Source organism: Rhinolophus sinicus, chromosome 17, assembly GCF_057876585.1.
Source record: "Rhinolophus sinicus isolate RSI-liver-muscle chromosome 17, RSI-T2T, whole genome shotgun sequence".
NCBI classification, from domain to species: Eukaryota; Metazoa; Chordata; class Mammalia; order Chiroptera; family Rhinolophidae; genus Rhinolophus; species Rhinolophus sinicus.
Genome location: NC_142517.1, coordinates 47,977,100 through 47,993,817, shown reverse-complemented (window position 1 = coordinate 47,993,817; position 16,718 = coordinate 47,977,100). Strand labels below are relative to the sequence as shown.

The 16,718-nt window shown below is 50.4% G+C and overlaps 2 protein-coding genes across 5 annotated transcripts in view; both read left to right on the top strand.

Moving 5' to 3' along the window:
- PARL (presenilin associated rhomboid like) overlaps positions 1-3,523 on the top strand; it is a 28,018-nt gene extending 24,495 nt beyond the window's left edge. The window contains exons 8-10 of the mRNA XM_019735867.3: positions 106-207; positions 346-443; positions 3,199-3,523. Coding sequence (XP_019591426.1) covers positions 106-207; positions 346-443; positions 3,199-3,310 — 312 coding nt within the window. The 3' untranslated portion in view covers positions 3,311-3,523. The remainder of the gene's footprint in view (positions 1-105; positions 208-345; positions 444-3,198) is intronic.
- Positions 3,524-6,788: 3,265 nt separating this feature from the next.
- On the top strand, positions 6,789-15,216 carry MAP6D1 (MAP6 domain containing 1). Of its 4 annotated transcripts, none has more exons than XM_074328703.2 (4): positions 6,789-7,393; positions 12,963-13,080; positions 13,352-13,529; positions 13,655-15,216. In XM_074328703.2, exons 1-3 carry the CDS (start codon positions 6,891-6,893, stop codon positions 13,481-13,483), a joined length of 753 nt encoding a protein of 250 aa, XP_074184804.2. In that variant the 5' UTR covers positions 6,789-6,890; the 3' UTR covers positions 13,484-13,529; positions 13,655-15,216. The 4 variants fall into 4 exon arrangements, with proteins under 4 accessions (XP_074184804.2, XP_019591376.3, XP_074184797.2 ...); XM_019735817.3 differs by having other exon boundaries at positions 6,795-7,393; positions 13,432-13,529; XM_074328696.2 differs by lacking the exon at positions 13,655-15,216 and having other exon boundaries at positions 6,798-7,393; positions 13,362-13,462.
- The last annotated feature ends 1,502 nt before the right edge of the window (positions 15,217-16,718 follow it).

Genomic DNA, 16,718 nt, shown 5'->3' with positions numbered 1-16,718 from the left:
TGGCTTGTTAACTTTCTGGAAAAAGTGTTCCTACTTTTGACATTGTAGTCACTAAGCAGTTGCGCAGTGAGAGTTTCGCGTTTTCACCAATGTGTTAATTTGCAGTCGGGCGCAATCATGACGGTCCTTGCCGCTGTCTGCACTAAGATCCCAGAAGGGAGGCTGGCCATCATCTTCCTTCCGATGTTCACGTTCACGGCAGGGAACGTGAGTACTGTTATGAAGTGAAGAGTGGGGACAATGGTGGTATTTTTCTATTGACTGAATTTTTGCCCTTAAATTAGAACTGTCAATGCTGGAGGAATGAAAGTTATACCAGTTCTGTTCTCTTTTGCTGGCTTGCAGGCCCTAAAAGCCATTATTGCCATGGATACAGCAGGAATGATCCTGGGATGGAAGTTTTTTGATCATGCAGCACATCTTGGGGGAGCGCTCTTTGGAATGTAAGTTTGAGTGTAACCGACAACTTTTTTGGGGTCCTCTTCTCTCCACCCCTAAGGAAGGCAGAGTAAGGCAGCTCTGTGAAGTAGGGCAGGTAGGTTTGGGAGGGAGAGGAGTCCTCAACACAGTCCGCTTTGGCCTTGCCCTGTGAGGTGGGGTATGAGACTGTCAGGCTCGCCCCTGCCTCCGTCGTTTGTTAGACATCGGCTCTGTCTTTAACCCCCCCTTAACCTCAGGTCACCCCAACTCCTGACCTGTCATGATCCCTAGCCCTCCAGTCTTGGCTGTCATCTCCTCTCCCCACTCTCAGGCCTCCTCACCCTGCCCAGACCTGCCCTGACCCCCATCTCACAGTGCTGGGCACACACACAGTGGGTGGCACTGTTCCTCTGCTGCAGCAAGTGTGTGCGCACACTGTGTGACTGGCGTGGAGGCCACACTGACTGGCGTGGGGACCGTAAACCAAGGGGGACCACTTAGTGGCAGGCACTGAGCTACTTACCTTATATTACTACTTCCATTTTACTGATGGGCTCAGAGGTGATCTTCCTCAGGCCAAACAGCTCTTAAGTATTCACAGCAGAGCAGAGATTTCAACTCAGATCCATCCAAAGCCCTTCCCGCCCCGTCAGCACCATATTGAGTGCAATTGCTGGTGGTCACAAGGTCTTCCATTTGTGCTTCAGATGACGGACTCTTGCCTGAAACAGTAGTGCTGTAGCATCTCTGTCAGAGCTTCCTCAGGACTCCTGGAGACCGTCTCACATGAGGGTCCCTTTAGCAGTTACCGTCTGTGTGACGTGCTGGATCCACCTTCTTGCATAAATGTTACCTTTTGCCCTTACTTGGTTTTTACTTTGTTTCATAACCATGGAAAAACTTAAGTTTTTGTTTTGTTTTAAAAGTAGAAAAATCTAAGTGGAGCAGTTTTGCCCAGTAGGCGGTGGAATTAAATGCCACTTACAATTTTCAGTGATAATTAAAGAATAGCACATGTGAGTTCTAACTTGAACAGCAGCACATTATAAATAGTAGAAACTGACCTGATATTACAGTATGAGGAACATAAAGACTTATGAAAACGGGTTCTGTTTTATGAATACTAAATTTATCTGGATCCTTCTGTGTATACTTAAAGGATCTTCTCCCTAGCAGGTTTTCATTCTTCTGAACTATAATTAGATGACCTTTTTTCATTCTGAAAATAATTAGATCAAATGCATTTTAAAGTCCAGGATCTTAAAGCCAGAGGAATCCTTTCTGTTTGCAAATGTTTCTCATTTCAACTCCTTTCATTTACTAGATCTGTAGTGTCCAAAATTCATCTTTTCTAACATCTTTAATCTAGATTTAGGAATCCTTACTCATGCTAAAGACTCCATTAGTGTCCTCCTGCACATTTCCTTGACTTTATGTCCCTCACCAAACATTATGCTCTTCACCTTGTACTGTTGTGATAGTAACAGCTAACATATACTGAATATGTGCTGTGTGTCTAAATTGAGGACGAATGTCATGCTCTCAAAGTCCTGTGAGGTATTCCGTTTTGCTGAAAGCAAACTGCTTAAAGAAGGGAACTTGTCCAAGGTCACAGCCGTGTAGAGCTGGACTTTCAGACTGAGTGCCAGACTGAGGTGGTTGCTGCTGCAGCAAAGAAGATACCTCAGAAATGGGTCATTTTGAAGTGTGTTCCTAAGTTTAACTTAGCCAGATAACTAATTACATTTGAACTTACATGAATAATCAGAATGGTGTACCTGTAAGTTTAAAGTATTTGACTCTGCCTGAAATGAGTAGGTTAAAAAGATTTGGGAAGAGCACTTTATTCATGGAGAGCTCCTGACAAGCGATTCATTTCTTGTAAGAATTTTACAACCGCATTTGAAGCTTAAGGTGGTCCTTCTTCTCTTATTCTAAGTTCACAGAATTTGACTCCAAACTCAAAAGAATTCTGTTACATGCCTATTAATTGGCATGATTTTTAAATGTCTTTTTTCTGTCTAAATTTACTGATTATTGTATTTTTCAAAAATATGTAAGACCTAGCCGGACCATCAGCTCTAATGGGTCTTTTGGAGCAAAAATAATTTAAGACCCGGTCTTATATAAGTCCCAGTCTTATATTATAGTAAAATAAGACCGGGTCTTATATTAATTTTTGCTCCAAAAGACGCATTAGATCTGATGGTCCAGCTAGGTCTTATTTTCGGGGAAACACAGTATTTTTAAAGCTGGGGCAGAATTTGAATAAGCAAATGACCTTCTGTGTCGCCAGGTGGAAGAGGATGAGAAGCATTTAAACTGGCCATTGTTAGTTAACTACTTACTTTCTGACTTTTCTTATTGGGCTTAGAATCTCTGATCTGCAGCTGATTCCTTGATTGGCCGCTTAGAAGCTGTCAGCACCTCGGGGAGAGTACCTTCTTTCAGACTTGGTTTCCTCATGTCTGTAAAAGGAAAAGTAATGCTTAATTGCAGGGCTGTGGTCAGTCCAAAGTAGTGTGTGCGCAGTACTTAACATTTTTTCTGAGCAGTCACTCATGCTCCCTTCCTACTTCAACCTTCCACAAACTCCATATATTAAAGGTAAATCATAGACCTACATCCAGTAAATTAATCAGCTGTTGTAATAAGGCAGATAGTAAATGACGGTGACATTTAAGTTTTTAAATGTCAACCTGATATCCTCATGGTACTGATTTCCATTTGAATAATACTGTTTGAATGTTGGACCTGCTTTGTTTTTCTTTTCCGCAGATGGTATATTACTTATGGTCATGAACTCATCTGGAAGAACAGGGAGCCTCTAGTGAAAATTTGGCATGAAATGAGGACTAACAGCCCCAAAAAAGGAGGTGGCTCTAAGTAAACTTGGGGTTGGACGATACTGGTGCCTCTGGTCCATGGTGCCTGCAAGCCCCCGAACATGTCGCCCTGGGGTGAGCACAGCTTTGCTCCTGCCCGGAAGACGCCCGGCACGCAGCCTGCTCAGTGTTTTAAACTATGTCCTCCGTCCATGTCTTACTAGAAAGTGGATTATGACAACGTTGTGAAATAAAGGTTTATATCTCTAGTTTGTAAACAGGGTGTGTGTCTCCTCTGCAGAGCACGGATGCTGCCCTGGCACCTAATTCCATGTGACAGTTTGGGCCGTGAACTTGGCAGGGTGCACAGGGAAAGACTTGATTGAAACTTGGAGGCACTGGGCTTTGTACATTGGACCTGTGGCATCTTTGCTAAGAATTTACTCTTAGCTACCTACCGCTTTCCTGGGTTGATAAACAGGTAAAAGTTAGAGTATCTGCTCTCTGGCATGGTCTGAAACAAGTGCAGAATTTTCTAGATTTTCTTAAGAAAGGTAATTTTTCTGGTAGTGAGTGACATTTACAAAAGGCTATTTTGAGCTTTTTGCTTTCTAGGTTCCTGACATTCTAGGTTAAAATTGTAGCTTAATTAAGACTTAGAAGGATGTATCTTAGATAAATTCAGGCTTGAGTCAGCCTAATTGCATCTTATGTTTGAAGCTGTACATTTGAATTGAAGCGTCTTACTGAAATAGCAGACACTGGTCATCATAACAGCTTCCCTGTCGTGCAGCGAACTTGCCCTCATGATTGAGAATTATTTCTAGGAAGTTCGGTTCGAGAATTTAAAGGTTTTTTCTTGAGCAGATTTACAGGAGAGTTTTCAGCCTTTTGGTGGCCTCAAAAGGTTATTCCAAGTCTTGCACCTTGTCCTGGAGAGGAGTGATGGGTGGGCCTGCCAGGTGCTGGGCATGGAGCGTCGGGCTTTATGTAAAGCAGCAAGAGACGTGCCTTCCTCACAGTGCTGAAAGCTGAGTGGCAACCCATACCCAGCACATAGGAATTGTTTAGGGTTTGGCATTTCTACAAATCTTTTCCCCTCCACACAGACTCGTCTCTACTGTGAAGTACCAGTTATTCTTACGAGGCAGAGGATTCTATTCTAAACCAATGTCACTTCCAGGAGAGATTGTTTTTAACCCAGCCCTAATTTTGGCAGTAAGGAACCAGGGCAGTTGTGTGTGGGGCCTGCTTAAGGTCACACTGCTGTGCTCTGCCATTTCTGAGTACACGATGCAAACACTGACATGCAGATGGGGCAAGACGTGTTATTCAGAGATGTGAGGGGAGGCTGAGATGACATGGACATTCCATATGGAGTCCAAAATGCAATTCACATCTTGCTGGGGGCAGACCAAGAAAACAGTCTATGAAGACATGTCTTTTCTTCCTGCTTTGTGATGGTTAGAGAAGGAGCATTTAGAAGGTCAAGTCCCTAAAGCACTTCTCCATCCATCTTTGTTGCTGGAGCCTTTGAACAGGCAAGGTCCCACCTCCCCAGGGGAGGCCTTGGAGGTCAATGCCCCGCTTCGGAAGCACAGGCCTTACTGTCCACAGCTTTGGCAATTGTCCCTGCTCTCCTGTTCGGCGACTGGGGTATTTTACTTTCTCATCTTGGCTTCTGTGCTAACACTTGAGCGCCCAAAGGCTGTGCCTCTTGGCTCCTGTGCCTCTCAGGCTGTGCCATCTCCTCCGGCCTCGTAAGTGTGGTGTCCCCGAGAATGCACCCTTAGCTGCTGTCTTATCTCACTCTGCTTCCTGTGGCTTCTGTTATCTTCATGAGGATGTATTCTGAGCTCGGAACTCACTGAATATCTCCGTACTCCAACTCAGTACACATGTATACGGCGTGCCAGGTATGATTCCAGGTGCTGGGACCCCATTGTGCAGGCACCTCAAATATCACTCAGCTCAAGGATATGGCCAATTGGAAGCCAGAAACCTTGGAGCTATTACAGATTTCCCCCATCTCACCTCTTATTTCTAGAATCCACCCCCTCCTGTCCACTCCCAGGGCCTTAGTTCAGTCCCTTGTCTCTAACCTGGACTGTTGGGACTGGTCTCTAAAATGTCCTTGTACTTCTCCATATGGCCACAGTGCTAAAAACACTTTAGTCATTCCCTGTTGTCACCTATAAAAAATTAAACTCCTTAGTGGGGCTACGGAGACTCCGCCATCTGGCCTCTGCTGCCTCTGGCTAAACCTTGACCTGCCCCCCCCCCCCCCATCCAGGTGGACCCAACCACCGCCCCTCACTCCAAGGAAGGAATCCAGCCCTGCCCCCCTCTTTCTGCTGTTCTGACTTTATTGATTTCTATTACATTTGTTTTCATGTCTGTTGCCCACGGCACTGTAAACCTCCGGAAGGCAGCCAGCGTCGTTCAGGCACATGGTAAGTGCTCTGTTTGACGAAAGAAATAACATGAAGAGCTGCTCTTTTTTTCCCCTGCAGGATGGAGTACTTTAGTCACCAAGTCTCCCGGGTGGCTAACCCAGGGCCCTGGCACACGGAGGTCACACCAGCAGCTTGCCCCAGGGACAGCAGGTGTGCATCTCAGTGTCTTCGTGGTATGCTCCCTTTCTGCTGCTGCCTCTTGGGCTATGGCCTGGCCAGGGCAGTGGTGGTGTCACTTGACTATGATCAAGCTAAGACAGGCAGTGGTTTGGGCGAGGAACCTGTATTGTGACTGGTCAGGGCTGTATTGCAGTCCTCTCTGAGGTTCATGCTGGGTACTGTCCAAGTGTGTGCTTGAAATGGAGCTCTGGGCAATGAATGGTTCTGGAATCGTGGTCATATAATTGGTCTGCAGTGCCCACTGAAGGTGTGTCAAATATTCAGAAAGCCTCTGAGTGTGGCCAGGGAGTTCTGATACCCTCATGCATTACACAGACTGACCTTTAGCCTGGAGGCTTACCCCAATTTAACGCTACAATAAAACAAGAATGCAGGTCCAGGAGGGAAGGGAACATTTATAGCATAGTGGCCAAAGATTTATGGCAGCTTTATAAAGTTAAATGAAGCCTTCGTGGCCATGCTTTAAAATTAGGGATTTTAGAACCCCGGGGAAGGTCAGTTGAGGACTAATGCTAATTCTCAGCGAAAACTGGATTGGTTGTCACAAATTTAGCATCGTAAAGGCAAATGGTGACTCACAGCTGATTCAAACACGTGTTCTCTGGGAAGCACGGCCCCGTCTTCCCTGTGACCCCCCTCACTGCTGCACCTCCCCTGTGTGCCCACGAGTTCCCGCGGCGCAGCCTGGAACAAATTTGGCAGCCGCGGACGGTCCCTAACATAAACACCCGCGCGGAGGCGGACTACACCCGAGTGCCGGCTGAGGTCCATCCACTAGGCACGGTCACCCTCTGTACCTCGGCCTTCGCGAAGCCAGGTCCAATTATTTAGGGAATTTTTGATTAAATTCTGAAACTTAGACACTTGTCAATGCCTCCAGGCGGTTTCGTTCCCCCACATCCCGGCTTCTGTGCCCTGCGGTCGCTCGTTCTTACCCGGGGGCGCCCCATCCCGCCGTGCACACCGGCCCGGCCTCGCAGGGCTGTCACCAAGTCCTACCCCCTCCCAGATGGCCACTCCCCGGCCAGGGGGCGGTGCTGCGGCGGCGCGGGGAGGGCCGCGGGGGCGGGAATGCTGGGCGGGGGTGGCGGGGCCCGAGCGCCCGGAGCCGAGCGGCGGGCGCTGGGTCGCCATGGCGTGGCCCTGCATCAGCCGCCTCTGCTGCCTGGCGCGGCGCTGGAACCAGCTGGATCGCTCCGACGTCGCCGTGCCACTGACCCTGCACAACTACTCGGACATCCAGAGCGAGGAGCCGGGCCCGGGCGGCGCCGCCTCGGGCAGGGGCCCGTCCCCGGCAAGCGCCCGGGACCCGGGCTGGGAAGTGCCGCTCACTCAGTACCAGAGGGACTTCGGCGCGTGGCCGGCGCCCGCGGGGCCCAGAGATGCGCCGCAGGGGCGCCGGCCGGGGGTAGGCAGCCGCAGAGGCAAGTCCCCCGCACCCCCTAGTCGGGGGGTCTACGTGCTCCCCATTGGCGACGCGGACGCGGCTGCAGCAGCGACCACGTCGTACAGGTATGGAGAGGGGGGCAGGGAGCGCACCTTGCCCAGACCCCGTGGGCGGAGGAAACGGAGGCGGGGAGCTATGAAGACCAGGGTGGGTGGGAGAGGGCCATTAGAACACCCATCCCACACGACTTCCAGAGTGACAGGCGGCCTCGGAGGTCATCCCTTTGGTCCCTTCGCTGCTCCCTGACCAGCCTCAGAGTGAATCAGCGAGCACCTCCGCTGACGGGGACCTCACTGCCTCACTCACAGCCCGCTCCCTTCTCTGCAGCCTCATCAGGAAAGCCTTGCCTTTACGGTTAAAACCTGCTTCCCTTTAACTTCCACCAGGTGGGCCCGGCGCTAGGAGGGGTGCACACAGGCTGACTGCCTGAGCGCCCTCTGGCCAGTGCCCTCTGGGGGGCGTTGGTGGTGAGGCTCCCCAGTGGGCTGTCCCCTCAGGATCCCACTGAGTGACTGAGGGCCGTTGACTTGGCTTTCACTGAGAACAGGTCTGTGGGTCCTCCCACTCACCCCCCTCAGCTCTGCCCCTGGACACAGACGGCTTCTTTTTCTCATTACAAAACTCTTACATACTTACTATAGAAAAATTGGAAATTACAGAAATAACCCCACCCCAAACTGGCAGTTCTTTCTAATCCCTAACATGCATTTGTAATTATTACATGGCTGGCTTCTTGCTGTAGACGTTATTTTTTTCACCTACGGTCGGTGTTTGTCCTAAGATGTTCTTCCACATGAGTTTTACTAGTAGCGCAGTATTTTAGCCTATGGATATGCATTTATATCTATCATCTATCTCTGCAAATACTGTTAATCTACTTTCATGTCATTGAGTATTTTTAGGGTGTTTCTAATTGGGGCTATTAAAAACATTCTTCCTTTGATCCAGTTACTTCACTCCCAGGAATTTCCCTACGTGGGGTGGGAGGTAAGGAGGGTAAGGTCCGTTGCAATATTGTACAGCAGAAGATGGAAACAACCCCACTGTCCTGCTAAGGGAGGGGACTGGTTACTTACAGCTCCATCGTAGGATAGGCTACTGGGAAGCCCCTAATGTACTGATAACAGAAGTTCTTTAATTAGGTCCATGTCAAACAAGCAAGATGCAATACAGACTGTCTGCTACTCTTTGCATTTTCAAAAGGGGTATTTGATATACATATATCTAGTTAAGCACAGGATGTCTCTGAATGAATGTGTGGGAAAATGGTAACCTTTGGGGAGAGGACGAGGGGTGAGGAGGATGGATGCTGCCAGGGGTGGAAGGAGACTGAGTGACTTTTCACTCTGTCTCTTTTGAACCATTGCTTTTTAAAAAAAATATGTGCAGGTGTTACCTTTTAAAAATAAACAATTTTTTAGAAAAAAACTTCTGTGAGAAGCATCCTTATATCTAAATCTTTGCTTATACCGTGTTTCCCCGAAAATAAGACCTAGCCGGACAATCAGCTCCAATGCATCTTTTGCAGCAAAAATTAACATAAGACCCGGTATATACCCGGTTTTATATTAATTTTTGCTCCAAAAGATGCATTGGAGCTGATTGTCCGGCTAGGTCTTATTTTCGGGGAAACATGGTATCGTTAATTTCTTTAGTATAAATTCCTACCTGTGGAATTAAAGGACCAAAGAGGCATGAACTTTCCCCCAGTTTTATTATTTTTAAATCAACTGTATTGAGGTATAATTTTCATACAGTAAAATTTATCCACTGTAAGTATACGCTGGGTGACTTTTGTAAACCCTGGGCACCACCACCATTATCAAGACATGTAGAACATTCCCTCTCCCCAGAGCCTCCTTCATGAGCGTGATTGCAAAAACGTGTGTGGGAATGTCCAGGGCAGGGCAGGTGGTGGATGGTTCTGACTGCTGCGTGCGGGGGCCCTGAGCCAGCTGCAGGCACCTGAACTGTGAGGTCTGGAAGGCAGAGGTCCTGGTGTGCAGCCCCTTTACATGGCTGAGGTTTCGGGTGTCAGGAACTGCACAAGGGGTGGTGCTTGCAGGGAGCGCGGCAGCTCAGGGAAGGAAGCGCTTTCTAATAATCAGAACTGACCGACATGGAGCTGCCTCATAGGGTGCTGAGCTCCTCCTCACTGGGAGGTTCAAGCAAGGGCTGGGCTTTTAGAAGCTCTCCCTCCACTGTGGTGAACAGGTGGCGGGTTTGAACACCCTGCCGGGTCCTCCCTGCTCCAGTGACACTAAAAAGGTACTAGTTATTACTCGCTGCTTAGTACATACTGGGCACCAGGCCCAGGACTTCCCGTGGATTATCTCCCCAAGAGGATTTTTGCCAACAATCCTCTTGTGTTAGTTCAATTCTTGCCATCCCCCTTCTACAGAGTGATGTTAGCGGCTGGCACAAGGTCCAGCAGAGTAGGGAGTGGAACCCAAGTGTGTCTGGCCTCAGAGACCAAATTTATTCCTCCCACAGCTAAGATGCGGCCTCCTCTGAGCCACTTGGTTTCTTGAACTGTGTCCTGCACTGGTGACCCCACTTCCTGTGTATAAACCTGGTGGGTCACTTGGCCTCCTGACCCTTTCCTCATCTGTGAAGCAGAAATAGCTAGAGCTTGGCTACCTGCCCCCCAAAGCCCACACTCTGGCAGACACAGGACCACTGCTGAACCTGGCTCCCCCAGCACCAGGCCAGCTGGCCTCTGGGACCCTCCCCCTCCCAACTCTGGGGTCTGGCATGATGTCATGCGGGGTTTCTGGTCCTGCTCCCCGCATAAGAACGCAGGATATGGTGAGGCCAAAAAGGAACACCCACGGAGCCATGGATGGGGGGTTCATACCACTATAGTCTCCCTGGCAGCTGGGTTGGAGACACAGGAAGCAGGAGCCACACAATCTGCAACCTGCCATCCACTTTCTGCCAACCAACCCCTTGCTAGCCGCAATCCGCGCTTGCTAGCATGGCCATGGCAGTTATATTAGTGGCCAATGGCTAACTGGTTACAGCTCATGGCCAACTAGCCATTGCTGACGGCCATCTCCTACCCCAGCCAGCACCTTTCCATGTGAGGCCGAGAGCCTGGAAACTGCTCTCTGGGACTTTGTCCCCACACTTGGTCATAGGGGAAGTGTGTGTTTAATGCGGGGTCTCTGGTCCCGCTCCCCACATAAGAACGCAGGATATGGTGAGGCCAAAAGGAACAGCCACGGAGCCATGGATAGGGGAGTCATACCTCTATATTCTCGCTGGTGGCTGGGTTAGAGACACAGGAAGCAGGAGCCACACGATCCGCAATCCACCCTCCGCTTCTCTGCCAACCAACCAACCTACCCGCATAGACACGGCAGTTGTATCAGTGGCTAATGGCTAACTGGTTACAGCTGATGGCCAACTAGCCATAGCTGACGGCCATCTACTACTCCAGCCAGCACCTTTCCATGTGAGGCTGAGAGCCTGGAAACTGCTCTCTGGGCCTCTGTCCCCACACATGAGCATTTCCAGACTGCCTTCCTTCTCTGTAAGATAACCTAAGCGAACTGTTCCCCAAAAATGTCAGAGTACTCGTGGCCACTCTTCTCCACCCAGCAGGTCCTGCCTGGCCCCCAGCCTCGCTTGCTTGGCCACACATGCACAGCAGATCCTGACACCAGCCTGGCTCCCCGCTGCTCACCAGCTCCTCCCAGAGCCTCCCCTCAACAATTATCACCTTTGGCCCAGGTTCTAGCTCCGCCCACTTCTAGAAGAGTTCCTTCCTCAGTTGTCTCCCTCTTTCCTTCCTGGGTCAATCAGTTAAAGGGCCAACTGTTCAAGTACCATAAGACTCGACTCCCACTTTTGCAAGTGCTTGTAACTTTGTGCACCTGGTGCAGTAGCCCCACTTTTCACCAGAGGAAACTGAGGCTCTGAGAAATTACGGGATTTGTTTGAAGCCACGTTGGGCTGAGAACCCAGCCTCTGGATCCTCAGGCGGCCCCCTACCCCTCAGTTGTGGCGATTGCAGCCCTCAGCGTCCAGCTGAGGCCCATGAGGTGGACGATGGTAGAGCCTGCTTGGTGAGGGGAGGCAGTGGACTTGGCTAGTCCTGTATTTTTATCATCTCCATGGCCAGAGACATTAGTCTGCCTTCCTTTCTGCAAGAGTCTCTTTGGTCCCTTCATCTTCACTGCAGCCCTCTCACCTGGGCTCTAGCACCAGCCCTGACCCAGGAGCAGCCACAGGCACTGCTCTAGCCCCTGGCTCTGGTAATTTCCTGCTCTGGGACCCCTGCACCATCCTGGGGCACCAGGCTTGCGCTGCCAGGCCCAAGGCTCAGCTTAGTTTGGGGACAGAAGGGCACACCCAGGGGAGGGCCTGCTTCCCCAGGACAAACAGAGCAGCAGATGGCTTGGACAGCTGGTCTTCGGAACCTTGCAGCCTCAGAAGCAGAAATGGTCTGACAGGGCCCTGGCCCAGCTCGCCTCCTGGCACCCTAGAGGGCTGACCGCGGACAGACAGCTGCTCTCTGCACAAGCAGGCTGCCCAGTGGGGCCCAGCTGTGCCGATGCGGCCACGGAGAAAAGGCAGCTTTGTTGACCTCAGGGCCTGAAGCCTGGCCAGGGCTGTGGGTGGGATGAGACGGGTGGACCCAGCCCAGATGTGGGTGCTGCCCCAGCCAGCCAGACACTTTTCCATAGAACATGGCCTCAGCCAGGTGCTCCTATGGTCAGGGCAGTTTCCTGAGTTCTGTCGAGTAGGGGAGTTGATATAATTAAAATAGGTCTGTTTTTGTTCAGAGAAATTGAGGACTTATGTCTTCATCAAAAGAACGCTACTCTGACAACGCAGAGCTAGGCTATGCCAGCCTTGTCAGGTCCCTCCAGGGAGCCAGCTTTCCCTGGTGCAGACCACCGCCCCTCCCATACCATGCGTGAGTGCCCATGGGTACAGAGCCATGCAGAAAAAGCCAGACCATCATGTAGTGTTTTGCGATGGTCACTATGATTTATTCTCTTGCAGGAGTTAAGACAAATTAAAAACTAAACAACACTGAGCTTTATTGTTCTTTCTCCATTGTAACCAGCTATGGAGGACGTGACTGTGCTAGGCGCTGTCCAGGCCAGCACCTCCCTTGGATGTAGGGTCACCAGTGACTTGGGCTGGAGGCAAATGACCTTCACTGAAGTGGCCCCAAGACAATACAGGGAGGACTGAAGGGGAGGCGGGGACTCGCGTTGTCTCCGAGGCCCTGCACACACCAGGTGCTTTGCAGTGTGGGCCGGGTAAGATCCACGTGCTGACGGCGCTCCTTCCTAACTCCCTGTGCAGCCGGAGCCTGCTGCTCATCGACACCATGGGAGTGAGTTTCCGCGGCTACTTCCTTTGGGGGTCAGGTGAGCAGACTTCACGATGAGCACTCAGATGTGAGCGCTTTCCCCCAGAAGCGACTGTCCAGGGAGTGCACTTCCTCTGCTAGTTGTGTAAGGAGAGAAGGGAGTGTCTGGAGCTGATGCAGGATTTCAGCAGCAGATGTGACCAGGAGCATTTCAAGCAGCATGGGACAAGGGCAGCAGCCTCTGCGGGGTCAGGGGAGGGGATGGCTGGCCCTGCACAAGGTGGTGACCATGCTCTGTGTTCCAGACAGGAATTCCAGCCCTGGACAGGAGTGAAGCCATCGAGATCCACGAAGGTGAAACCTGCCACAGTCATCACAACCCACAGCTCCACATGGGACGGTAGCCCTGAGGGCAGCTTCCAGGTCAGCCTGAAGCTGGTGCTACAGGGCAAGGGGCTGGGCTCCTAGCTGCAGGGGGTGTGGGAACAGGCCTTTTTTCACGTTAGGGACTAGGAGTGAGATTTGGAGGGTGTAAACTGGCATGATGGCCAGGGGCAGCAGTGTCTGAGCGCCCACTCGTCCCTCAACAAACAGAAAACCAAGGTACTTTGTCATTGGCCAGTGTTGGCTCTAGTTGGCTTCCTGGTGAGCAGGGCCTCTTTCTCTCCTAAATCCCAATCTTACCCTTGGCCAGTGGGCACTAGTGACAGGCATTTGTGTGAGAGAAGATGGAAGGGAGGTGGGGACTGTGCAGCTTCCTGATTCCACCCAAAGGAGGCTTCAGGGAGCAGAATGGAAGGTCCGTGTTCCATATTTGACCTACTAATGCAGTGACCCCGCCCACTGCGGATGTCCCCCCACGGACCCTTCAGGTTAGTAGTCAACTCGTGGAAGACAAAGTGGAGGCTGGGAGGAGGGAGTTACTTCCTTGGAGCTGGGGGCAGTGGGAAAGTGGAGGGAAAGGCCCACTGATATGCGGCCACATTTCATTTTTCAGGTCTCTGAAGTGAGGAAGAAGTTCGCTCCTAACCCCTCAGCCATTTTTCAGGCGTCAGCTCCCCGGATCCTCAACGTGTGACTGCCCACGAGAGCGCCACGGGGTGGGTCAGCAACACTGCTGCCAGCCAGGGCCCTGGGCAGAGATCTCGGACCGGATGTCCCTGCGCCAGACGGGAAGGGCCCCCCTTCTCACTGTTGGGCACCAGAGCTCCATGCGGCCTCCAGAGCTGCAGTCGGTGCAGAGCAGAGGCACACACGGTGCCACCCAGCTCCACTCTGCACTTCACCCACCCTCTTCCTCGAGAAGTGTGTGGAAGGCTTCTGATCGTTTTGTAATTGCCTCTTGGTCACTCTTCAGTTTTTAAATCCGAAGAACTCGAGGATCAATTCTATTGAGAACTGAATTGGTCCAGGGGGCTGAGAAATAAGGACATAACAGGTCCTTAAAAGAACCAGTCATGTCCACTGGGTCGTTCTCCCAGGCTGCATGATAATTTTGTAACTCATGGTAACCCAAGGTAATGTCCTTGGGATGTTCCTGCAAATGGCCCCCACGTTCAAGTTGTAGAAGAAATCTTAGGTTATCACCTGCGTGTGACTCATGACCATGCTGAGTAACCTGGAAGAAGTTTCCAAAAGAAAGAGACTATCATAGGATTCCAATTTCAGAGACATTAACTTCTTTATGGCCAAGACGACCCTTATGTTTTCACAAAACATTTCTTGGGAAGAGTGCTTTAAGTAGTGAATGAATGAATGCCACTTACCTTGTGGTAAGTTCCTGAACCCCACATTTTGTTACTAATTCCAGTTTTTTCCCTTAATATGTTGGCAACTAGAAAGGAACTGCCATCCGCACTGGCTACACATTGGGAGTGTTTTAAAGAAGGCAGCATTAGCCTCAACCCCCGGAAGACCTTCAGACGTCCCCTCACCCCCGCCGGCGCTTACAGGGAACTCACTGCCTGTGGAGGAGGCAGCTCATTTTGTCTTTGGAGAGCTTTCTCCTGACTTTCTCTATGAATTCTAGACAGTGCAGCCATGTGAACAAATCTGGTCCCCTCTCCTTCAAACGTGGCGTTCATGTCCCTCCTGAAAGGTTAGAAGCACAAGCTTAGGCCAGCTTTTGGTCAGGAAACTCAAGGATTTCCCTTTGGATCTTTATCCTGCTCCAGCCCACGAGTGGCTCCAGTCTGGTGAGCACTTACTTGAGCAGCAGGCGGTGGCGTAGGTGGTGTTCTGGTCTTAGCAACACCTCAGAGTGGAGGTGGGGCTGTTTCCAGGTCACGCTGCAAAGGGGATTGTCCCCTCAGAGGTGCTAGCTCTGGCAGGCACAGCCCTTGCCCTCATTCCAGCAAAGGAAATGCTCTGGATCATTTTAAAGGGAAAACCAAAACCATATGCTTACACAAAGGGTTCTATTATTTCAGACCCCATTGGTGTTTGCGTGTTAGATGTTTCTGAGAGAAAAGAGACTTCCTGCTGGGCATTCTGTGGGAAATGAACAGATTAACCGTACAATCTCAGATTTTACTAAAATGCAAAAATGTACTGTTTCAATTTCTTGTTATTTCTTTAATTATAAACACAGCACCTTCGTCCTCTCATGACTTCCTTCATCCCCCCCTTGGTAATAAGGACTTCATAGGCCATGGCTGCTGCTGCCGTCCCTGGAGGCCTGTCAATCCTGAGAACCCTCACTTGGGGCCGCAGTCCACACTGGTGTTATATAGTCTTTCACAAAACCCATCAACCTCCCCTCTTTCACATTTACCCCCTGCCGCCGGGAGCCGAAGGTAAAAGCACTGTCTTTGAATCTAACCGTGGACACAGATCTTGACCTGTCCGCTCACTAGCTGTGAGCAGTTTAAACTTCTGTCCTGTCCTCTGCAAAGTGAGGCAACACCCGTGCGACAAAGCACAACTGTGTAATTATTCTTTCCTGCCCAAGCGCCCCTCCCCCCCTTTCCCAGGGAGCCGGCTCTATTTGCATGCGCAGCTTTGGTCCATCTGATGCCCGGACACAGGCCCTCACAGACCCTGCCCGTCACTGTAGGGCTGGCAGGGTCTGTCCCTCCCCCCGAGACTACCTGCGTGGCTCATTCAGTCCTCTCCATTGGGCCTGCTGTCCCTCGTTGGGGACAGAGTTGGCACTGCAGCAGGAGGCACGCCTCTCAGTGAGGCATGCCACAAGCCCGAGGACCTTTGTGGAATGCTCCAGAACTGACAGCTTTTCACAACACCCAACCTCCCCCTTCCTTACTGGACTTCATTAATGATGAGGGGATCTGGGTTCTGAAGGAGAAACTTCCTCCCACTCACTCTAGGTCACGGTAAGACCTAACATCCTGCCACTGCAGTGGCCTTAAGAAGCTACTGAGACGAGCCCCACCAGCTCCCACGTACCACTTATATAATATACAGACCAAACCAGGAAGAAATGCACTGGAATGTTGATGGTGGTTATCTTTAAGAAGGGAAATAATGGGTAATTTTTTAACTAATAAATTTTTACACCTTACTATATTTGCTAAAGTTTCTATATAATAAGAATTTTTGTATTAATTCTGTAAAGAGAAAAATTAAACAAAATAAAACAGTTCAACCTGTTAGCTAATTTTAGCCAGAAGCGAGTTCAACATTAATGATTCCATCACCAAAGTCTGCACTGCCAGCAGCCCCCCTCCGAGGCCCACCCAGGGGGAAGCCCCCATGAGCCTCTCACTTGCAGACATTTAGAGCAAGGTCCCACCTCTCTGTGGTCTGTGGTGCTTCAAACTCAGAAAAACCCATCACAAATATTATACTAATACTTTAATTCCTGTAATAACTCTCGGATTTAGGCCACACTCCAGAAAGCAGCTTTTGAGAAAACCCTGGCCCCTTCACACAGGCTCCTTCAGTCAGTAAGAGGCACTGCCGGTGACACTCATCTTTCACTGTCTGTTCTATGGCTCCTGCCGAAACCATGGCTGAGACAATTAACATTCAGGAAGGGAGGCTAGGCAATGCCCCTATTCTCCTTCCTCCAGACCATTCGACTCCCTAGAGGTTGACATTAG

What these genes read in the sequence shown, in the direction of transcription:
- MAP6D1 (XM_074328703.2), top strand. Translation starts at nt 6,891, where the DNA reads ATGGCCACTCCCCGGCCAGGGGGCGGTGCTGCGGCGGCGCGGGGAGGG. An exon ending in GCAGCGACCACGTCGTACAG is followed by an intron (nt 7,394 to 12,962) that starts GTATGGAGAGGG and finishes TCTGTGTTCCAG; the next exon opens with ACAGGAATTCCAGCCCTGGA. An exon ending in GCCCTGAGGGCAGCTTCCAG is followed by an intron (nt 13,081 to 13,351) that starts GTCAGCCTGAAG and finishes ACCCTTGGCCAG; the next exon opens with TGGGCACTAGTGACAGGCAT.